The sequence below is a fragment of the Neoarius graeffei genome, chromosome 6, assembly GCF_027579695.1.
Source record: "Neoarius graeffei isolate fNeoGra1 chromosome 6, fNeoGra1.pri, whole genome shotgun sequence".
NCBI lineage: Eukaryota > Metazoa > Chordata > Actinopteri > Siluriformes > Ariidae > Neoarius > Neoarius graeffei.
In genome coordinates, this window is record NC_083574.1 from 19,560,503 (window position 1) to 19,585,382 (window position 24,880).

General features: G+C 41.9%; 1 protein-coding gene across 3 annotated transcripts in view; it reads right to left on the reverse strand.

Annotated features, from left to right (window-relative positions):
- The window catches only part of yap1 (Yes1 associated transcriptional regulator), a 63,488-nt gene extending 44,437 nt beyond the window's left edge, over window positions 1–19,051 (reverse strand). For 2 of the 3 annotated variants that reach the window (XM_060923400.1, XM_060923402.1), the window contains exons 1-2: window positions 18,402–19,050; window positions 16,505–16,740 (exon numbers count right to left, since the gene is read on the reverse strand). In XM_060923400.1, the coding sequence (XP_060779383.1) occupies window positions 16,505–16,740; window positions 18,402–18,602 (437 nt within the window). In that variant the 5' untranslated portion in view covers window positions 18,603–19,050. Of the gene's footprint in view, window positions 1–16,504; window positions 16,741–18,401 lie in introns of all 3 variants that reach the window. The other variant, XM_060923401.1, reaches the window with a different exon arrangement.
- Between the last annotated feature and the right edge of the window lie 5,829 nt (window positions 19,052–24,880).

Genomic DNA, 24,880 nt, shown 5'->3' on the forward strand with positions numbered 1-24,880 from the left:
CAGTGGTGCTTGAAAGTTTGTGAACCCTTTAGAACTTTCTATATTTCTGCATAAATATGACCTAAAACATCATCAGATTTTCACACAAGTCCTAAAAGTAGATAAAGAGAACCCAGTTAAACAAATGAGACAAAAATATTATACTTGGTCATTTATTTATTGAGGGAAATGATCGAATATTACATATCTGTGAGTGGCAAAAGTATGTGAACCTTTGCTTTCAGTATCTGATGTGACCCCCTTGTGCAGCAATAACTGCAACTAAATGTTTCTGGTAACTGTTGATCAGTCCTGCACACCGGCTTGGAGGAATTTTAGCCCATTCCTCCATATAGAACAGCTTCAACTCTGGGATGTTGGTGGGTTTCCTCACATGAACTGCTCACTTCAGGTCCTTCCACAACATTTCGATTGGATTAAGGTCAAGACTTTGACTTGGCCATTCCAAAACATTAACTTTATTCTTCTTTAACCATTCTTTGGTAGAACGACTTGTGTGCTTAGGTTCATTATCTTGCTACCACCTTCTCTTGAGATTCAGTTCATGGACAGATGTCCTGACATTTTCCTTTAGAATTCGCAGGTATAATTCAGAATTCATGATTCCATCAATGATGGCAAGCCATCCTGGCCCAGATGCAGCAAAACAGGCCCAAACCATGATACTACCACCACCATGTTTCACAGATGGGATAAAGTTCTTATGCTGGAATGCAGTGTTTTCCTTTCTCCAAACATAACACTTCTCATTTAAACCAAAAAATTCTATTTTGGTCTCATCCATCCACAAAATATTTTTCTGATAGCCTTCTGGCTTGTCCACATGATCTTTAGCAAACTGCAGATGAGCAGCAATGTTCTTTTTGGAGAGCAGTGACTTTCTCCTTGCAACCCTGCCATGCACACCATTGTTGTTCAGTGTTCTCCTGATGGTGGACTCATGAACATTAACATTAGCCAATGTGAGAGAGGCCTTCAGTTGCTTAGAAGTTACCCTGGGGTCCTTTGTGACCTTGCCGACTATTACACGCCTTGCTCTTGGAGTGATCTTTGTTGGTCGACCACTCCTGGGGAGGGTAACAATGGTCTTGAAGTTCCTCCATTTGTACACAATCTGTCTGACTGTGGATTCGTGGAGTCCAAACTCTTTAGAGATGGTTTTGTAACCTTTTCCAGCCTGATGAGCTTCAACGACGCTTTTTCTGAGGTCTTCAGAAATCTCCTTTGTTTGTGCCATGATGCACTTCCACAAACATGTGTTGTGAAGATCAGACTTTGATAGATCCCTGTTCTTTAAATAAAACATGGTGCCCACTCACACCTGATTGTCATCCCGTTGATTGACAACACCTGACTCTCATTTCACCTTCTAATTTTAACTGCTAATCCTAGAGGTTCACATACTTTTGCCACTCCCAAATATGTAATATTGGATTATTTTCCTCAATAAATAAATGACCAAGTATAATATTTTTGTCTCATTTGTTTAACTGGGTTCTCTTTATCTACTTTTAGGACTTGTGTGAAAATCTGATCATGTTTTAGGTCATATTTATGCAGAAATATAGAAAATTCTAAAGGGTTCACAAACTTTCAAGCACCACTGTACTTACTATCATGACTATAGCACCCAAAATATGTCCAACACGCTTTCTGTATTTAACCATTTATGAGAGAGAAAGCATTAGGAGCTTCGTATTGACTAGGAATCAACTTGAAAAAAATTAATTATTCCATAAAAATTGTATCGCAGCCAAGGCCTACCCTGCTCCCATGTTTGCTTATAAGTCCTTTGTCGTTTCTCCTTCTCGTACGCTTTATCGGTGGCCTTTTTCTCCTCTTCAGACCGAGGTCGCTTTGTCCCCGTCTCTGGCGGTTTCTGTACACCTTTCAGAAAATTCCACATTGCAACGTAGCTTTGGCAGATGTAGATGTAAACAACAAAAAACACACGTGCTTAAATGGGCGATAATGTGGCCACATCTATTGAATTTGATAATGTGATGTGGCAGCGGGGGCGTGGCCAAGCGTCGGTCTGTGAATGGAGGGAGGAGTCAAGGAAGGTAAGTGGTGGAATCATTGCACCTGATGGGGATTAACCTGTGTTTGTATGTCTTCCCCAGTGACCGCGCCCTTTAAAAGGAGAGGAGAGCAGAGAAAGGGAGCTCTCCCCAACCAGAACACGTGTGTGTGTGTGTGTGTGTGTGTGTGTGTGTGTGTGTGTGTGTGTGTGTGTGTGTGCACGTGGGGCTGGGAAGTGATAAAAGGCTTAAAAGCTAGCAATAAATAGTTCATTGAGAACTCAGTTCTGGCCTGCCGTGCTTCTGTGCTCCACCCACCTGGTCCAATACTACACGTGATTACCGCGATATTCAACGAGATGCGTTGTATGCATGCGCAGTAGTGAAAAAACCGACAGCCTGACTCGTACACGATATGATTCGGAATTCTTCGGTAGTTTCTGTCCTGCCGATAAACACATCGATTAACACAGACACGGCACACGCTTAATATGTGGCGGCTTTAGTTGACGGTGTGTCTGAATCTTACCTTCATATATATTTTTTATTTTCAACTAGCCAGCGGGGCTGGCTAGTGACAGGAATTACCCGCCAAATGACAAATTAAGTCACCTTGGGCGACCGGACCACCGCGAATTTCGAGCCCTGAATATTCTCAGGAAATTGCCTCATGATCAATATCCTATTCATAATAAACAGAATAGATCTGCGAACTCATCTGAAACAAATGTAGCATTGCTGATCAGCTATATCAGTCTCCAGAGAGAGCCGTCTTTTTAGGGAACACCTATTTCAATCACAGGCGTATCAGGAGCATGGAGTTCATGTTGTTATAGGGTTTTGTGGCTGTAGTTGAGCTGGTGGTTGGTCTGAGATTCTGCTTACTCTGGTCCCATTTGTATTAACAACCTCACACTCTCTCGTTTAAGTGGCCACACAAATGAGCTCCAAATGGAGGCGGGGAGAGAAGTGCAGATGGTTTACCACTCAGTGACTGACCGACCACACAGCATACAGCTTTTAGTGATTACAATACCGAATGGTGTACATGTACTATTACTGAGTCTAAAGGGCAGCATAACAAACTTGCTAGTTACAAGTTATTAATAAGTAACTATGTGTTATCTTCTGTCATCTTTTACCTTTTTGCATGGATTATTTACAAAATCACTGTTTAGCAACATTTCTGATTGTGCTATTAATAGACTTTGCTGAAGCAAATCAAGTTGGCCAATTTGATACAAATGCAAGAAATATACACTCACTGGTCAATTTAATAGGAACACGTGTAATACCTGGCCCCTCATGGAATCATCCAATGAGCCAATCAGGTCAGATCAGTGCCTAAAATAATGACTAAAAAAGTGACTTTGCCGGTGCCAGAATTTCAGAAACTGCTGATCTCTTTCTTGGGTTTTTCCACACACTTCAACAGTCTCTAGCACTTACACAGAATGGCGAGGAAAAATAAACAAAACATATCCAGTGAGCAGCAGTTCTGCAGGCAGAAATGCCTTGCTGATGAGAGAGATCAGAGGGGAATGGTCGGACTGGATCAAGCTGACAGGAAGGTTACGATAACTCAAATAATTGTTCTTTCCAACTATGAGGAGCAGAAATGTATCTCCGAACGCACGTGATGACAAACCATCAGACGGACAGGTCACAACAGCAGAAGACCACATCGAGTTCCGCCGATGTCAACCAAGAACAGGAGTCTGAGGCTAAGCTGAAACCAAACAGCTAAAGATTGAGAATGACCAGGTGAAGGGTTTTTCCCCCAATCTTCAACTGTTTCAGTGGACTTTGACTAGCATGAGTGTATCGTTATTAGTCATTATTAGTGTGTGAGTATTAGGGATGGCAACTTGACTCAGAAATCTGTTTCAGTGCCTCAGGCAGCATCGGAAACTTCAGTTCACCTCTGTGTGCATGTGTGTGTTTACAGCTCAAGGCAAACCATTTGCGATGAAGCTCTAAATAACACGGTCTGACACTGAAAAACGAGCGTGCACATCGACCCAGCAGGGAAACCTCCAAGTTACACTCTAACCTTTTCCCAATTTGCAGGTTTAGCAGCTTCTGCATTTCCTCAATGAGCAAAAGTCCAAATGTTAACGACTCTGGGAGGAAATAAGGGGGCCATTTTGCTTTTATGGTGCTTGTGGCCACAGCGTTGGTGGCCTAATGGGTAAGAGATCACCAAGTCGTGCTAATTAAAACACTCCTCTCACAGTTTACCCTCTACAGCCACTTCATCCTCACCTACTTGACGGAGGACTCGGGCTTTCAGTAAGCAGACTCACATATGCGACACCTTACAAGATGGCAGATCCTCCCAGCGAGGGATTTTAAAAGCGTCAGTTTGCTTGCTTGGATCTTGGCCCGGGAGCTCATTAACAATTATTTGACGCTTTTATCCCTTACATATGGTTACACCAAGACTAGAAACTATTACACCATGTTTTGGCCTCATTTAGCCCGTCGCTTCAAGGAATAAACTTGTACAAGGCACACCTTTGTGGACTGATTAACAGCAGAACTGTTTTGATGTGGGGGTGCTGAGGGCAAACATGATTCCTGTCAGGACTGCCTGCTCTGGTTTTAATAAAACAACCAATGCCCTGATTAGCCTGTCTATTTTGCCACAGTCCCGAAATTAGGGCCCTTCATTAGTTTATGACCCCTGCCTGAGCACTTCTGCCCTGTGCCCTTTTCCCCTCTGTTATTTGAGGTGGGGAGAGTGGGGGTCCATCTCTACCCACCCAAAACGATCTCTAAACAGGCGGGCGAGAACTAAACAAGGCGACCCCCCTGCCCCCTGAGATAAATCAAAGCTTATGGCAAACTGCTTGGGGAAAAAAAGGGAGTAAAAGGGACAGGTCAACATGGCATGTTGACCTTTTCCCACCCTTCTCTTCAGTGGGGTTTATAATGGAAGCTGGCAGACAAGTGGGGGAGAGAGGGAAAAGAGAGAGAAGGAGAAGAATGGAAGCTGATAATCCACTTCCCCTTTTTTCTTTCAGGCAAGCAGAAACCTGCGGCTGACTATCACGTTATACAGGTGCTTCAATCTCGGCATCCAAAGGTCCCAAATATTTGACGGGTGTCTAATCTCAATCACAGACAGAATTAACACCAGGACTAGCATTAAGTCTGGTGAAACTTTGACCTTTGGCCCAGGCTTCAATCTAAATGTATTATCTTTGGTGTATTGACGAGTTACTGCAAAGTCGCCAGCACTGTTAACAAGGGAATCTTAGCAGGGAGAGAAACAACAGAATTTTACAACAAAAACTTGAGCATATGTGAACAGACAGGACACCTCAACACCAAATTCATAATAAATGATAAATGCAGTCCTGACGGTGGGCGAGTTTGGAGAGAATGCTAGGATAAGGTAACTTGCTAGCTATTTTATTACTCCTTCCCCTTTTACATCTTCAATAAATAGGAATACACCCTGAATGGGATGCCAGGTGATCACAGAATACCATACACACACACACACATTCACACCTAGAAGCTAATTAGAGTTGCCAATCCACCTCCTGGTGGGAGGAAACTGGAGAACACTGAGGAAATCCAAACAGATACAGGTAGAACATGCAAAACTTCATACCATAAGCTGAGCTAAGGATCGAACCGTGGACTCTGGAGCTTTGACACAACACTGCTATCCACTGCTATGCCTGAACCGTAAATGTTGGCACATCGGCTTGTAGTGCCTGGAAGTGAATGATCTCTATCCACCATTGTGCTAAACAAGAATAAAAAGACCCAACCTTAAGAAACAGTGTATCCCTCGGTCATATTTTCGCTATCTTTCTGTTTCTGTTCTCTAAATCACTCTCACTTTGGGAACCCTGCGTCAAGGCTGTGTCACAAACCGCACTTCCATTCATGCCGAAATGAAACGCTGGCAGTCCTGATCAGAGTTACTAAAGCTGCGTGACTCACACGCGGCTGAGCCACAAATAGAGTTCCTCTTGAATGGTGTAAAGACATCAAAGAGCAGCGTGCAGTCAAACACACAAACACACACACACACACACTCTCTCTCTCTACTGCCATGTCCATCTTTACAGCAGTATTCTAATTTTTTAAACAATATTCCATAAGTTGCCATTTATGCCACAGCAAGGTCAGATTCTCAAATCTGATTAGTCAGAAGGTGGTGATTAATTTTCAATAAAAGCAGCTCTGACAGTCGAACTGGCTGTAAATAAAGTTACACATGCTCATTCAAGGACTTATACGCTTAGACATATGCTGTGTTCGAAATCACTCACTCATTCACTCCTCCCTACTCACTATCTAGGGAATTACTATATAGAGGACTATATAGTGAGCTCATTGGCAAACAAACAAACAAACAAACAAAAACGCTTTTGGACACTACTCCGTTGCACCGTTATTTATGTCATTATTGTCGCACAATTAAAACGTGCCAGATCAGTCGGCTGGTGGGTTTTCAAAATAATAAATACATGCATGTATTTTTGTGATAAATACATATTATACTGAGCGCATTTCCCACGTTCATAAATGCAAAGTACTTCGTGTCGGCTGCATCTTTCAGTTCTCTTAATTAAAGGCTGAATACTTTCTTCTTTGCCGCTGCCTTTTATTAAATCAAATTTGAGGCTTTTGATTAATTCCTCGCTCTGCACTGTAACTTTTATTCTTCTATTTTATCTGTCTTATTCTATATTAGCTTTTTTCCTATTCTCTTGCTATTGTTAATTGCACTTGAATGTCCGTCCGGTCACCTCAACACACTACAATATTATTGTCATGTTCGCACCACAACTTATACATTTTTCTTTCCACGCAACCGCAATGCATGATGGTATATATTGCTTGGTTAGTGACCGTCGGCTGTACACTACTTTTCACAATGCGTTGTGGGATACTATGAGTCCACTATATAGGGTGTAATAATTCTCACTATAGATTCGGACAGGGGGCGGCACGGTGGTGTAGTGGTTAGCGCTGTCGCCTCACAGCAAGAAGGTCCGGGTTTGAGCCCCGTGGCCGGCGAGGGCCTTTCTGTGCAGAGTTTGCATGTTGTCCGCGTGGGTTTCCTCCGGGTGCTCCGGTTTCCCCCACAGTCCAAAGACATGCAGGTTAGGTTAACTGGAGACTCTAAATTGACCGTAGGTGTGAATGGTTGTCTATGTGTCAGCCCTGTGATGACCTGGCAACTTGTCCAGGGTGTACCCTGCCTTTCGCCCGTAGTCAGCTGGGATAGGCTCCAGCTTGCCTGCGACCCTGTAGAACAGGATAAAGTGGCTAGAGGTGATGAGATGAGATGATTTTATGCATAGGGAGGGAAAGTAATCTCATCGCCCCCTACTGGATGCGTTCCAACCTCTATGGAAGAATGAATGGGAATATATTTTCAAAAAATTACATTACATACTTCAAAGTTAAGACAATGGCTTCCATATGTTGTGCATGTTGGGCAGCTCTATCGATCCTGGTGATCATACTTTATTTTTTCCACCGATTTGAATTGTTTTGAATGTTTTTTAATAAGCTGATCAAAGACTACACGGACCCGACGTCGCGTATGTGACGTCACCGCAAGTCTAGCGCCTTTCCAAATCTGTAGCAGGTAGCGGCCGGCGAGTAGCCTACATCAACATGCCGATTTGTATAGCATGGTTGGCGGAGTATTTCTGTACCAATAAGAAATGCATCCCTCGTGGGGATAACCATTACAGACCTGATAGCTAAGCCTACTGCTGACGTAATATGAGCGACTCTGACTAGACCGTTTGGTTGTAGTCTGTTTCTGACAGGTTAGGCGCAATTTCGATCTTTTAAAAGACAGCGAAATTTCACCTGATACTTTCACAGTTAGTAGATAATCCCAACATATACAACATATTTTTGGGGGGTGTACAAGTTCCACGTCATAACTTTGTGGGATTTTTTTTTTAAAATCGGGTCTGTGGGATTTTCAATAGTATGGCTCTCGGCTTAGGAACGCTACCACTAGGATCACTGTGTTTCACTTTCCCTCCCTATTGTGCTGCTGTCGAGGGATCGGCTGATTAGAGAACTGCATAAAACAGCAGGTAGATGGGTGTTCCTAATAAAGTAGCTGGTGAGTGTATAAACTTCATGCAAGAGGGAAAAGAAGACAGGCTGATGAGATAACCACTGTTTGGAGCTGCTATAATGCAAGCAGCAACAGAACAGAACAGGATGTGCTGTTATAGGAAAATAATCAACTTTACAGTGGTAAAAGTAACTTTGCATCAGTAGTTTTACCGGAAACAGTAAAACATCACTGCTTCAATAATACAGACTTCATTATTAATAACAGTTAAAAGGTGCCGGTACAGCATTTAAACATGATCAATATCGATAGTACAAGCCCTAATTATAATAATGCACACAAGCACAGCCACCTGATTAGCTATCATAAGTAGCTTTAAGTGCTTAAAAGTCCAAAAGCATACCAAGCTTTATGGGCAACCAATATGGCGCCCAGGATGTGAAATCGAGTTACTGATAGCCAGGTACCGGAACTTAAGTGTAGCCGATGTGAACATACTCGTTAGCCTGGATTTAGAGAGATGAAAGAAAGTTATCTTCAAGTCAGTATGGACAGCGGAGAAAATGGATATCTGTAAGAACCTCGGAAAAATGACTATCCGCATCTGGGAAATGAATTCAGCAGTGAATCATCAGATGATTCTAATGATGAAATCGGTGGTGCTTTTTAAGTTCAAAGTCAGGAACGCAGGTTAAAGGGTTCGGCAGCTATCTGGTGCCGATGTGGAAAGTGTGTCAAGCGGAAAACTGACACGGAACGTGTTTGCTGTGAAGAGCACAAACCTTTTTGTGATACAATACAGGCACGGTCACTGAATTGTTTCATGGATAAACCCGGTTTGGAAGCATATGTTGCACACAAGCCTGCATTGGAAATGGACAATATACAGACCATAATAGCCTGTGTGTAGCATGTAGCAAGACAGCATAGTAGCCTGATGTGAGAGAGCCAGGACCAGATGAAGAACTCATAAATCGATAAGCAGCTTATTTTATATATAGAAACTCGAGTGTGTGCATATGTTTATGTATGTGTGTTTCCATACTAGCGATAAAGCCTATTTATTTAGTTAGTTGGTTAGTTAGTTAGTGTGTGTGTGTGAATATAGGTACAGACATGCAATGTGCCACAATAGTTTACATGGTCTAAATATAGGCTAGTGACAGCTCGAAGCTGAGTGTGAGTTTATAGCAGAGCGGAGGGTATTAAGCTCCATACTTAAGAGAATATGGTAATGCAGTGACCTGATTTTTTATGGCTTCTGCGAGATCATAAGTGCAAGGCAACGTATCTTGTAAACACTTGACCACCAGACAAAGAAATTTGTATCTTTATTTACATAAGACAGATGGGTTTTATCCAGCGCTTATTTTTAATTTACCTTTTTTTTTTTAAATAATGTGGGATTATTTAATAACACATTTTACACTCATCAGGGGATCCACTATTAGGCAGAGCCTATATGTTAATTTATGCTGTTTTATGCAGTTCTCTAATCAGCCGATCCCTTGACAGCAGCACAATGCATAAAATCATGCAGATACAAATCAAAAGCTTCAGTTAATGTTCACTTCAGACATCAGAATGGGAAAAATTGGGATCACTGTGGCATGGGTGTCGGTGTCAGACAGACTGGTTTGAGTATTTCAGAAACTGCTGATCTCCTGGGGTTTTCACATGCAACCGTCTCTAGAGTTTACACAGAATGGCGCAAAAAAAAAACATTAAGTGAGCGACAGTTCTGTGGGTGGAAACAAATACTTTGTTGATAAGAGAGGTCAGAGGAAAATGGCCAGATTGGTTTGAGTTGCCAGGAAGGATATAGCAACTCTTTACAACCATGGTGAGCAGAAAAGCATCTCAGCATGCAACAGCAGAAGACCATATTGAGTTCCACTCCTGCCAGCCAAGAACAGGAATCTTAGAATCAAGAACAAGTTCTTATTAAAGTGGCCAGTGAGTGTGTGTGTGTGTGTGTGTGTGTGTGTAATATATATATATATATATATATATATATATATATATATATATATATATATATATATATATATAAGCCTTGAGTATCTATACTATTCTGGTTAATCGGCTTGCATGGCCTGAGCACACGGCATCAATTTCTTCCTAAAAGACCTGGAATACTGATTCGTCTGACCACAATACACGTTTCTACTGTGTGATGGTCCATCCCAGATGCCATCCCAGAAGTTGAGGCTGCTTCTGGGTACAGTTACCATAAGACTTCCTTTTTACACAGCACAATTTTAATTGGCATTTGTGGCTGTAACTCTGTATTGTAGTGCTTGACAAAGGTTTGCCAAAGTAATCCTGAGCCCATGTGATTATATCAGCTGTAGATGAATGATGGTTCTTGATGCAGCGCCATCTGAGTCATCAGAGATCACGGGTGTTCAGCTTAGGCTTGCGCCCTTGCCCTCTACGCACCGAAATTCCTCCAGATTCCTTGAATCATTTAATGATATTATGCACCGTCGAAGGGGCGGCACGGTGGTGTAGTGGTTAGCGCTGTCGCCTCACAGCAAGAAGGTCCTGGGTTCGAGCCCCGGGGCCGGCGAGGGCCTTTCTGTGTGGAGTTTGCATGTTCTCCCCGTGTCTGCGTGGGTTTCCTCCGGGTGCTCCGGTTTCCCCCACAGTCCAAAGACATGCAGGTTAGGTTAACTGGTGACTCTAAATTGACCGTAGGTGTGAATGTGAGTGTGAATGGTTGTCTGTGTCTATGTGTCAGCCCTGTGATGACCTGGCGACTTGTCCAGGGTGTACCCCGCCTTTCGCCCGTAGTCAGCTGGGATAGGCTCCAGCTTGCCTGCGACCCTGTAGAAGGATAAAGCGGCTAGAGATAATGAGATGAGATGAGATGCACCGTCGAGGGTGAAATGTCCAAATCCCTTCTGATCTTTCTCTGATCAGCATTGTTTTTAAACATTTCAATAATTTTCTCATGCATCTTTTGACAAACTGGAGATCCTCAGCCCATCTTTGCTCCTCAAAGACTAGGACGTTCCTGGGTACCAATTTCGTACCAAATCATGATTACAATCACATGTTGACATCACCTGTTTGAAATCACATCATCATTTAATTGTTTTTCCGTATTACTAGCCCCAAATTGCCCCGTCCCAACTGTGTTTGTTCCAGGCCTGAAATGCAGGAATGGATGTACGTATATTGAAATGAAGTTGACCAAACGAAACATGAAATATGTTGGGTTCCTACTCTCTGGAATGAAATACAAGTCAAAGTAAATGTAGAAATCATTGTGTTCGTTTTTTTTTTAAATTGCATTTTCCATACTGTCCCAACTTTTTCTGATTTGGGGCTGTAGAAAATTAGATATTTAAAATATACTACATTTATTTACTACGAAAGTAACAACGAAGCCATATTCTAAAAAGTATTTTTATCCAACAACTATAAAAAATATATTTAACGCGATAGGAAATCTGCTATATATCCTTACAATGTTATAATGTGATAATATTGATATCTCCTAATTTGTTTAACAATGCCATTATATTTATTGTTATTATTTATCCATTTTTTTGCCAATTCCCACAAGTAGCAAATAAGAAAGGTTGGTGCAAACATGTGTTTCCTTCAAGACACAAAAGGCCAAGGTCTGAACTGCTGCTCATGCTGCATCACATGGCAATGTAACACATTCAGAGGAAAGCGCTCTCGACCCTCTTCCACATGCATGAGCTCACATTCACCCGGGATTGGCTAGTATCATTCTGACTGACAGGAACTAGAGAGTATCCTGTCCCTCCCACCCAAAAAGCACAGCCAATATTACTCTTTTGACTCACGGCTACTGATGGCTGTAGCGTTGTCGGGAGATTGCAAGTTTTAATCCCGACAATAGGATAGGGCGAATGTTTTTTTGTTGCGCTCCTCAGGAGCTATCTTTTATATGGTACCCATTGCATAATTTCCCCTCATTATTAGATGAAATATATGTTTGCATGTTAAAAAGAAAATGATTAGTACATATTCAAGTATCGTGATGCGATATTTTCATCATAGCTGCCCTAGCAATGTGAATAATCTTAAAAACAAAAAACAAAACAAAACAAAAAACCTTTGGACTATTTCAATCCTCTCTCCCCTTTCCAGTTTCGTGGAGGTCACATGGGTGCAGACGCGGAGGAAAAACGACAAAGCTGTTGACAAACCAAATCGGTGCCCTGTGGGAAAGTGAAGCACAAACAGAGCCGAGGTCAACGCCAAACAGAGAGATGAAGAAAACGCAGCTCCCGTCTCTCTCGAGCCTCAAACAAAAGGAGGAGAACAGAGAAAGAAGGGGGTCCACATGGGGGCTGGCTCAGCTCTGTGACGCTCACTTGTGCATTCAGATACCCGAAGAGACAGTGTATAGAGATCAAACAATGCCCACACACAGACAGGGGACTCCCCATGTGCGCGTGTGTGTCTCTCTATTCTTGAGAAACCCTTTTAAAAATGGTTGCCATGGACCTCATGTTTTTCTCATATACACCATTTTCGAGCAGAGTGTGCATTAAACCCTCATTGTCTGATGTATTAGGATTTGGGAACATTTCCAGACATTAGTTTTGCTCTTGAGAGCCGAATCGTGTTTTTACCCCCCACCTTTTCCCCGTCCCCCTTTTAAAGGAACTACTCCAAATGAAGCAGATGTCCTCCAGATGTTTCTCCTCCAAACATCTGGGCTTCAAAAGCTCTCCTTTGTATCCCAGCAAATCTGAGAGTAATCATGTTCGGCCAGAACCGGCTGGTCAGATGGCTCGCCAAATTTTCAAACCGCCGATTAACTTTACATGCAAAAAATATAAATAAGAGCCGACGTCCCATGGAGATGTTCTGCATGCCATTGAACTCTTTGGATGGGTATATAAATATCAGACAATGCACCTTAAAACGAACAATACTCCGATACAATTGTAGCAGTAACCATTACTAAACATCGATAAAAGTGCAATGACGGTGTTTTTTGTGTTTTAAGAAAGAAAGAAAGAAAGATAAGCGTTCCCGCTGCGACCCATGCCCAGATGAGTTTAGCAGGACTCTATCCTGCACTCACTCTTGTGGCTACACTGGTCCTTTGTTCCCATCTGAAACATGATCCCCACACACACACAGGAAGCCTGAGCACTGAGGCTAGCACGAAAGTTCTGACCTATCGCAATACAGCTGTGTGTTTACAGATATTAGAAGACTTGAGCTCATTCAAAGTAGTGTGTATTCCCGTTAACACTCACAGTACTTCAGATCACCATATGTTCTGATACACTCCATCACCTGTGGATTTTGAGTGGAGCAGATTATTCATTATTCTGATTATTCACTGCGTTGTAACCTGTATGACGTGATTGTTGTCTGGTTACAAAACATAACACCAACACTTATAGCGAACACTGCAGCACTACAGCTAGTTACTGTGCTGAGATTAATATAGAGCGTGATGAAGCGTGTTATGGTTGGAAATCTTCATTAAAAGCAACCATTTATAAACGAAAAGCTTTTGCTTCCTTCTTTCTTTATGAGAACAATTTGTCCATAAAATATTTTACGCTGTCAGTGTTTATAATATAGCATGGCTGTGAGGAAACGGAGCATGCTGTGAGGTTAAAAAAAAAAAAAAAAAAGTGTGCAGCAATACTTCATCAAATTTACAAGTATGAAAAATACTACAAAATCTAAAAGGAAAAAAAAATTATACAGCTAAATTATATATGGGCAATTCTTCAGCAGAGAGGCCAAAATTATGAAATTATTAAGACTGCCTTAACTTGTCAGCTCAGTGATATTGCTAAAGTATGGAATCCAAGGCAAAATATCCTGAAAACCATATTTAAAAATCATCATACCAATTACATGTCACTTCAGAGAAATCTTGGTTTGATATTTAAGAAATGAAAGTTCAGTTTTTTTCTGACGTAATTCCGTTACTGGCTTTTCTTTCCTCATAAAAGATTTTGCGTTGAACACAGCCAATTTTTCTATGCTTTTTTTTTAGGATCAAAAGATACCCTATATAGTGTGAAATTTTTATTAAATTCCATTATCTTGAGTACTGCAACTAAAAAAGTTACCACATTTTGCTGTGAATGTAATTCCGTTACCGGAGAACTACCCATATAAATATTAACCTATTTAAAAAAAAAACCTATCCTTAAAACGTTCAGTGTTTCTCTTAGGTCTTATGCAGGTCCTATTTCTAAGGCGTTCAGATGATTCTTTATAAGTAGTGAGGAAGCTATGTAAAGGATGGTCTCTGTTTTTGATTTTATTAAAAAGACGGCGGTCGCACTTCTCCAAAAGCTCCAAGATGTTAAAACTAGTTGATGTATATTGTCTTTTATAGCATCTTTTTAAAAAGCATTGGACAACGGTACGATCTGAAGCACTAGCAGTGTAAACTGGAAGGCCAGACAATATTTTCGGGAGAACTCGCATTAAAGAGATAATCTCCTTCATCTTGCGTGTAACCTTCTTTGCGCATTTGTTAGCTTCATACAGCTTTTCCTTAACATGAACACTAAATTTACAATTAGTCTGAAAAGTTACTCCTAAAATAGGCATACTAATATACTGCCTGATATTATGCAGCATAGAAAAGTAAATAGCATTACCTTTCTTGCACAGAACTAATTCCTTACATTTAGTGGTGTTCCAATCCATAGAGTTTTCCCTGGTCCAGGCCATAGTCATTTCATTTCATTCTGGTAACGCTGGGATTCACTGGTGGGTCTATCAGCGAAACACCCATGAATGAGGGCGCCCACTTGATAACCCAAAGGATGCCGTCACTCAATCGACCACCCCACAGAGTCTCATCGGTACCTCAAGTATGTAACAAGGGATATCAACATCTAATCCTACACAACAGAACTGGTCAGCAATGTCCTTCTGTGCGTCTGACAACTGTTGTTTATGGTACCAATTACACATACGCTACGGGCGGCAACAGAGGTAGCAATGTAACATGTTTACAACAATAATGGATCACACATCCAGAGAGTTTTCAGTGCGCTGACAAACGAAGGCTGCTGTAGTGTGATGATGGGGAAGTCCAGACGAAGGGCACTGCAAAATCTTTGAGGAGTCACAGCCAGACACAAAATGGATGAAAACCACTGCAGTCAGGAACTTGATCGAGTTAAAAAAAAATAGTAGAAGGCAGAAAGCACTTTCATCAGTATTTCCAAAGAGTCAGCAATGAGGTAACTGTCTGGTCATCTACAGTGACACTGCGACAATCGGTTGGCTTCTACGAATAACATGACACAATTGTGGCACAACAGACACTTTGCGGAGACTTCACTCACTGTGTCGCTCACGTGGCAACTGGACAAACGCTGTGCATGAGCACATGCTGTAACCAATCCTGTGATAGATCATGACAAACGACGTGGTCTCAAACCGACTCATTCCAACATACGACTCAGGACTTCAAAGTATGCTAATGTCATGATACTGAATAAACATGATAGTGTGCAGCTCTAGTGGATAACTAGCATTTCACACTCACAAGATAATTTATTTCCTGTTCACTAGGCAGCATAAACTCCACTGTCTTCTAGTGTTGCTTGTTTTGTACACATATAAACGAATGTAGTGTGCACTTCTTGAAAAAGGCCGTTTTCAATTCTCTCAAAGTTTGAAAAGACAAGCCTGACTGTTCTTCCAACAGTCAGATGATTTTAATTAAGCAGTTATTGCAATACGGCTTATGAGTGAGTGTACATGGAATCAGAGAATTTGAATCATTGGAAAACAAAATTGTCACAAAGAGGTCAGCTTGGATTTGAAGTTTTTCACTCACTCCCTCATACACACCTGACAGTCCAATGCACTCTGAATCACTTCAGTCTTAGGGATTGGGATGCTGCCAAAAAGTCACTGTTGTGCCTTTAAACAAGCCTTTAACAAGCCTCAAGCTTTGAGTTTGAAAAGGGTTTTACTTCACTTCCAAGTTATTTTGGATCATATCGTATTTTTTTAAACAGTGTTTTTGTATTAATGAGCTTTGCTTCAGTGTGTAAAGGGGGAAAAAAAACACACCTGAAAGCTCAGTCTCCCCAGATTCAATGCTGATAGTAAGCAGATGTGGGCAATATGGCATATAGTTAAATAATTATTTTGATATTATTATTAATATTATTAAATTTAAAAAGCTGTATGGTGCTGGAGAGAGTTTTGTTTAACCTTTACAAAAACAAAGAAAACGAAACAGGAAGGTGAAAAAGTACAGAAACAGGTTCGCAAAATACGGCAGAAACATACTGTTAGTGAATGTATAACAATAATCTTATCATGTCACCATACTGCCCAGCCCTAATGGCATGTAAGTAACTAAATACGCAACAGGAAGTGAGCACAACAAAGCCTGCAAAATCAAATCAAAAGTACTCACTTAAGGAAGTATCTCTGGCCAGACGGGGTCTTGGCCATCTCCCAGCCAGGAGGCAGGGGCACATCATCGGGGATCTCGTACGAGGGCTGGCGCAGGTGCTGAGGGGGGGTTCCTGCTGGAGCCAGGGTGCTCATCGTGCCGGAAGGGACGGCACTCAGCTGCAAGGAGGCAGGTGAGGAGTGTGCTCTGACATGTTGTGGAGTGAGTGTGCCGGCCGTGCCTGCATCTGTGCTCGCCTTGAAAAAGAAAACACACATAACACAAACTGAAATCATTACCTACAAACTGAAATCATTTGCTAAGGGAAAAAAAAAACTGAGGGTGAGTGGAAGTGAAGTGAATCATAAGACAGCATGAGTCACTGCTACTGCAAGAGATTAAGACGAGGAAGAACGGATGTGTACTAGATCAACGGGTCAGTCACATGATTTATAATACGAACAGTCAAGATCTGGTGCACCGACCATTCGAGAGCTGAATCAGATGCATACCAAATGTGCATGAAACTAGAGGTTGGAATATAAGATTCCACAAAACAGCAAATTCCCAGTTTAACAAAGCACACACAAACAATTAATATTTTCATATTTAACATTTGAATCAGTATATATATATATATATATATATATATAGAGAGAGAGAGAGAGAGAGAGAGAGAGGTCAGGGATAAATGTGTAATTTTAAGCGCAATTTTATGATCCAACCCCCCCCCAAAAAAAAAAAAACTCTGTGTCCTAGTCTGGTAGGAGTAGGACAGGAAACACAAGAGGCCCGGCTTGGGAAAGCTCAAAGAACTCTGTGGTTGAATCCATGAAACGGCCCCTGATTGAATATCTAGTGCACTACATAGGGTGTAAAAGACGTCATTTCATATCCTGTGTCTGTACTTAGTAAGTGCACTTTAGGTAGGAAGTAGGGAGCCATTTGGGATTGAACCACAATGATTAAAGGAGCGGAGAAGAGAAACTGCGCGTGCGCATTGAGTGAAGGGCTATGTGTAACTCTGTGAGGAGAAAATATTTTTTATACACTAACCCGTCCCAGTGTGTTTAAATATATCATTTATTATAAAAGCACGAATTTAGTCAAATGTTTTAAGATAAAACGCTTTCCAAGTTACTGGCGTGTATTCAAACACACACAAAAAAAACCCCGACAAAAAATATATATATAAACAAAAACTGCGACAGCAAGTAATTTATTTGGGAAGCAGGGTGCGTTCAAGAGCAGTAATATTTTTTTTTATTTGTGTTTAAGAGTGCGTTATTTCATATTCTGTGTCTGTAGGCACTTTATGCAGGAAGTAGGGAGACACTTAGGATTGCACCGCAGTGATTAAAGGAGCGGAGAAGGAGTTTTTATAACTTGATACATAAATATAATACACAAATATATTTTTAATGCTACGGCATGAAACGAAGATGTGTGTGAAGTGTTAATAACACTTTTATTACAGACCTTTTTTTTTTAAAGCATGTTCTGAGAAATAAATTTTAGGATAAAATGCTTTCGTGTATAAAAACGTTAAATGCTTGAAGAGACAAGGTGGTCAGAAAGATACAGAAAATCTAAGGTGCAGAAATTCAAGGGCAGTTTTATATCTAGACACTGTGCAAAAATCTTAAGCAAAGAAAATAACGAAATGAACAGAAGTCTATATTTGGTGTGCTTTAAAACAATACTAGTCTCAGGTTAAATGTGTGCAGTTTTGCAAGGAAAAAGTTTTACAGAAGCAGACAGTTCTTCTGGAAGCTCTCAAACAGCTTGGGAGCAAAACCCAGCAGCTTTCATTATGTTTTATATGCTGCTTTCTTTCACTTTTCTGCAACTTTTTTTAAATTAATACTTGGAAAAGTCATAAAAAAGGGTGTCTAAGTGCACTGTTCATGTGTGCTACCTGTCTGGAGTGGGATTTGGGCTCAGGGGGTTTGAAGAAGGAGTCTGGCAGCTTCCTCATCCTCATTGGCACGGACGGGGGCACAGCGGCGCTTTTGGGGTTCATCACGGCGTTAAAGAGCGCCTCCAGGTCCGTCTCCGAGTCTCCGCGGACATGGACCACCTGGTGTCCTGCGGGGGGGTTATGCTGGCTCGGGTCCATGATTATTTTCAAATCAAGACGCCAAAAAAAAGAGAGAAAAAAAATCACCTCAGAGTTCAAAGACGCGTCAACTGCGCGCACGAGCTCCGAAACGCATCAATCTCAACGAGTCTAAACTCATCCGCGCGTGCGCACGTCTCGCGACTACTTCAACTTATAGTGGCCTAAACTCGCCGTCCAAGCCTGGCGAGCAGAGACACAAGGCGACGGGTGAGTTTTCCGCTCGGCCAGGACCCACTGACCAGTGTGGAAAAGCGCATATCTTCCCAAACTTTCCCGAAATAAAAGTCAAAAACCTCCAGGAATCAAAGTTTCAAAAACTTTTCAGCTGAAAGCCAGACACCTTGTCCAACCCCGACTTCAGAGACATTTACAAAGCGCTTTCTGCGCACTCAAAATCACTGCGCCTTCACTCAGCACACTTTTTTTTTTCTTCCCTAAGTTCTTCAGTAACTTTTGGGGCAGGACACAAAACTTTTTTTTTTTTTTTTTTGGTCACATGATCGGTGAATCACCGGGGGCGGAGTCTCGGGCGCGAGACGGCAGCACGACCGCTCTTTTCTAGAACTTTTCGAATCGGTTCAAAGATTCCAGGAGTCAACATTTCACTGATTCCAGACAATCATTCTCGATTCTCTAGTCTAGACTAGTAAGACACAGGACAGAAAAGTAGATGGGATCAAGTAAAAGGTACAATATTAATAAAACCTCACATAAAGCACATCTCTCCATTATCACCATATCTCATCTCATCTCATCTCATCTCATCTCATTATCTCTAGCCGCTTTATCCTGTTCTACAGGGTCGCAGGCAAGCTGGAGCCTATCCCAGCTGACTACGGGCGAAAGCCGGGGTACACCCTGGACAAGTCGCCAGGTCATCACAGGGCTGACACATAGACACAGACAACCATTCACACTCAGATTCACACCTATGGTCAATTTTAGAGTCACCAGTTAACCTAACCTGCATGTCTTTGGACTGTGGGGGAAACCGGAGCACCCGGAGGAAACCCACGCGGACACGGGGAGAACATGCAAACTCCACACAGAAAGGCCCTCGCCGGCCACGGGGATCGAACCCAGGACCTTCTTGCTGTGAGGCGACAGCGCTAACCACTACACCACCGTGCCACCCATCACCATATATAATAGCTTAATATACCCATATCTGACCTATGGAAATATTGTATGGGGATGTGCCTACAAAACTACACTACAGCCCCTAATACTACTCCAAAAAAAGATTTGTTCATATGGCCACCGGATCCAGTTTTTATGCCCATTCTTTACCTCTATTTACAAAGCTTAAGATTTTAAATATTATTGATATCAATAGGGGTGGCACGGTGGTGTAGTGGTTAGCGCTGTCGCCTCACAGCAAGAAGGTCCTGGGTTCGAGCCCCGTGGCCGGCGAGGGCCTTTCTGTGTGGAGTTTGCATGTTCTCCCCGTGTCCGTGTGGGTTTCCTCCACAGTCCAAAGACATGCAGGTTAGGTTAACTGGTGACTCTAAATTGACCGTAGGTGTGAATGTGAGTGTGAATGGTTGTCTGTGTCTATGGGTCAGCCCTGTGATGACCTGGCGACTTGTCCAGGGTGTACCCCGCCTTTCGCCCGTAGTCAGCTGGGATAGGCTCCAGCTTGCCTGCGACCCTGTAGAAGGATAAAGCGGCTAGAGATAATGAGATGAGATGATATCAATAGACTTCAGCTAAATATCTTCACTTTCCAATTTCTTAGAAATTCTCTTCCAGACGGCGGCACGGTGGTGTAGTGGTTAGCGCTGTCGCCTCACAGCAAGGAGGTCCGGGTTCGAGCCCCGTGACCGGCGAGGGCCTTTCTGTGTGGAGTTTGCATGTTCTCCCCGTGTCCGCGTGGGTTTCCTCCGGGTGCTCCGGTTTCCCCCACAGTCCAAAGACATGCAGGTTAGGTTAACTGGTGACTCTAAATTGACCGTAGGTGTGAATGTGAGTGTGAATGGTTGTCTGTGTCTATGTGTCAGCCCTGTGATGACCTGGCGACTTGTCCAGGGTGTACCCCGCCTTTCGCCCGTAGTCAGCTGGGATAAGCTCCAACTTGCCTGCGACCCTGTAGAACAGGATAAAGCGGCTAGAGAGAATGAGATGAGATGAGATTCTCTTCCAGACACGTTTGATAGTTTTTTAAATCTTAATTCCCAATTTCATGCTGACCAAACTCGACAAAGCGACCAACTACATATCCCCCTAGTGTGAACATCCCTAGGTCAAAAGAGTGTTCAATACAAATGTGTAATTGAATGGAATAACCTCCCCCTCCACCTTAAAAGTTTTACATCCATGATTAGTTTTAAACGTAATCTCAAAAACCACCTATTTTCATTCCCCAGCCACACTTGACCTTTATCTTTAAATATAATTCAGTCTTAGATCAAATTGTAAAATATTACACTACACCATCCACCAGGCTTCTGTTATTAGTACAATATTTATTCACCATTCAAAATCAATCAATTATACTTTTTTTTACTTTATGTATAGATCCTAGGTTACATTTTATTCGTTTCTTATTTTCACTCGTTAACTTATATTTTGTTATCTGCAATTGACATTGTTTATATTTATTTCAGTTATGATACCAGTTACAGTTTAATGTATAATTTTGTTACCAATTATTATATTATTATTATCTTTGTTATTATTTGTCATTATTTACTATTGTTAATATAGTTATTCTCTAATTTGTTAAATTTGTATTAATTACTTGTTAATTTAAATGGGGGAAGACTTAGAACAAGCCATTGTGCTTTTTTCTTCCCCCAGCACGTCTTCTGTTTTTTGTTCCATTTATGTCTTCTTGTAAATCTCTTTTATCATGTGCAAATAAATAAATAAATAAATGCTACAAGGACAAAAAAAAAAGCACATCTCATAATTTCTCACTTTTCCCCTCATCTGTTAGTGAAAGTGAGCAGAATCAATTTGACTGCTTTGGAATCGACTCTTAATTACTGTAATCAGAGAATTGACTCTGCTCAGGATCGACTCCTTTTCCTAGCTTGTTGCAGCTTGTCATCTCATTATCTCTAGCCGCTTTATCCTGTTCTACAGGGTCACCAGGTCATCACAGGGCTGACACATAGACACAGACAACCATTCACACTCACATTCACACCTACGGTCAATTTATACGGTCAATAACCTAACCTACATGTCTTTGGACTGTGGGGGAAACCGGAGCACCCAGAGGAAACCCACGCGGACACGGGGAGAACATGCAAACTCCGCACAGAAAGGCCCTCTCTGGCTGCTGGGCTCAAACCCAGGACCTTCTTGCTGTGAGGCGACAGCGCTAACCACTACACCACCGTGCCGCCCTCATTATTTATTGTTATTATTATTATTATGATTACTACTACTATTATAAAGCAAAATGTATTGTCGTTGTTGTTGGTAATATTTCTTTATACTAAAGACGGTATGGTAACCTGTTTTGTTGTTGCTACTAAATACACTATTCCTTTCCCCTCAGACTGTGGTAAGTTGTCTCATCTCATCTCATTTCATTATCTCTAGCCGCTTTATCCTGTTCTACAGGGTCGCAGGCAAGCTGGAGCCTATCCCAGCTGACTACGGGCGAAAGGCGGGGTACACCCTGGACAAGTCGCCAGGTCATCACAGGGCTGACACACAGACAACCATTCACACTCACATTCACACCTACGGTCAATTTAGAGTCACCAGTTAACTTAACCTGCATGTCTTTGGACTGTGGGGGAAACCGGAGCACCCAGAGGAAACCCACGCGGACACGGGGAGAACATGCAAACTCCACACAGAAAGGCCTTCACCGGCCACGGGGCTCGAACCCGGACCTTCTTGCTGTGAGGCGACAGCGCTAACCACTACACCACCGTACCGCCCTGTTGCAAGGATATGTGGTGGATAAAATTGGGGGGAGGGGGGGTGTTTGAGAAATGGGGTTTATTTTACATACACAAAATAAGTATGTTTATATGCACACTATTATTCTGAATATGACGATATTCTGAATTTGATGCGGGTCGTGTAAACAACATGTTCCGTTTGGATAGTCTGAATTTGGCCTTATTCCAAATCCAGCAATTTCCAATTAAGACATGTAGGATTATGCCAATATTATTCGGGTTTTAGGAGCATTCCTTGGACATGTACACGTATACAGCACATTCGGAATATGCATGTCAGTTGGGGGTTTTACAGCAGTTTGCGACACACTGCCTCTTACCTGTTTACACTCAGCTCTTTGCATTGTTCACAAACCAGCTTGATAATCAGAGTATGCATGGCTGCATGTAAACCGGAATATTAGTGGAATATTCATTTTCATTAGCCATGTAAACAGCTTGGGTGGCACGGTGGTGCAGTGGTTAGCACGGTTGCCTCCCAGCAAGGAGGTTCTGGGTTTGAACCCAGTGGCCGGCGAGGGCCTTTCTGTGTGGAGTTTGCATGTTCTCCCTGTGTGGGTTTGCTCTGGTTTTCCCCCACAGTCCAAAGACATGCAGTTAGGTTAACGTGGGGCGGCCTTGGGCTGAAGTGCCCTTGAGCAAGGTACCTAACCCCTGACTGCTCCCCAGGCGCTCTAGTGTGGCTGCCCACTGCTCTAGGTTCACTGCTTCAGATGGGTTAAATACAGAGGATGAATTTCACTGTGCATGTGAAGTGTGTATGTGACAAATAAAGATTTCTTCTTCGTAGGAATATTGTCTTTTTCCGAATAAGGGCAAAACCCAGAATATTTTGTGTATGTAATCATAGTGATGGTGAAGGCATGATGGACAATTGCACAATACTGCAATTATCTGAAAGAAAGACACATTTGCATGACAATTCCATTATGTCCATCCATTATCTATAACCGTTTATCCTGTGGAGGGTTGCGGGCAAGCTGGAGCCTATCCCAGGTGAATATGGGCGAGACACAAGGTACACCCTGGACAAGTCACCAGATCATCACAGGGCTGAAACATAGAGACAAACAACCATTCACACCTACAGTCAATTTAAAGCCACCAATTAACCTAACCTGCGTGTCTTTGGACTGTGGGGGGAACCCACACAGACACAGGAAAAACATGCAGAAAGGCCCCCGTCAGCCACTGGGCTCAAACCCAGAACCTTCTTGCTATGATGCAACAGTGCTAACCACTACACCACCGTGCCGCCCCTGTCAATGTGTGTGTGTGAAAATAAACCCCTATGTCTAAAGTAACATTCAATAATTACCAATGAGTTGGCATCACTGGATCGTAGTGGCACAGTGGTTAAGGCACTGGGTTGCTGATCAGAGGGTTGTGGTTTGAGTCCCAGTGCTGCTGAGTTACTACCACTGGGCCCTTGGGTAAGGCCTCAACCCTATCCATATTGAGGTGGGAAAAATATGTAGACATTCGCAACGACTAGGAGTCATTGGGAGTTTATTTTCACACAAGGTGCCATGGAAATGTCTCTCACTACACTAAGTGCAATTATCTGTAAATAAACAGAGTGAATTTAGGTATATTAGTTCATCAAGTAATTTGGGATAATTAATATCACAGCTTCTTATTTTTTTGCCTGATAATTGAAAGTCAAAACTTATGGTCCTATTACTGAGTACTTGCCGTGGAAGTGCTCAAAAGAAATAATATTACCTACAGGACTTCACATGAGACCATATACATAAGAGGATGTGGATTGCATCAAACAGGAAGGTGATCCCAAAAATCTCGAGATAGAAAAAAATGACGTATGCTTTGGATTTGTTTTCTTTCAAAAGCTTATAAAACTGACATCACCAATATAAATCATAGATATATTTATGACACATATGTACAAAATTGCAGCTGTTAGTTCAGATCATGTACAGATGTTTATAATTTAAGCATTTTCAAAATTATCATTCCAAAATTACCAAACATGGGATTAAAATATTTCCATCAGTCTTGACAACAATTTAAGCCATGATTCTTTTGAATATGATATAAATATTTTTTTTCTTTCACAAGTAGAAAGGAGGAAATGTATCATGTGTGTGGGACTTTGTTTTTGTTAATAGGAAGAAAGCTTAGACAAACAGTTAATGTAAAAATAATCTCCAAATATATCTGAATTCACCTTAAATAAATATTAAAAGAGACACATCAACTTAACCAATAAAATGGCAATGACGATCTGGCTCTGTTAGGCTGAATCTTAAATGACCTGCTGCTACCTGCATAATAACTCGATGTAGTGCACTTTATGTTCAAAACAGAGACTTTTAGGATTTACCTGCACTG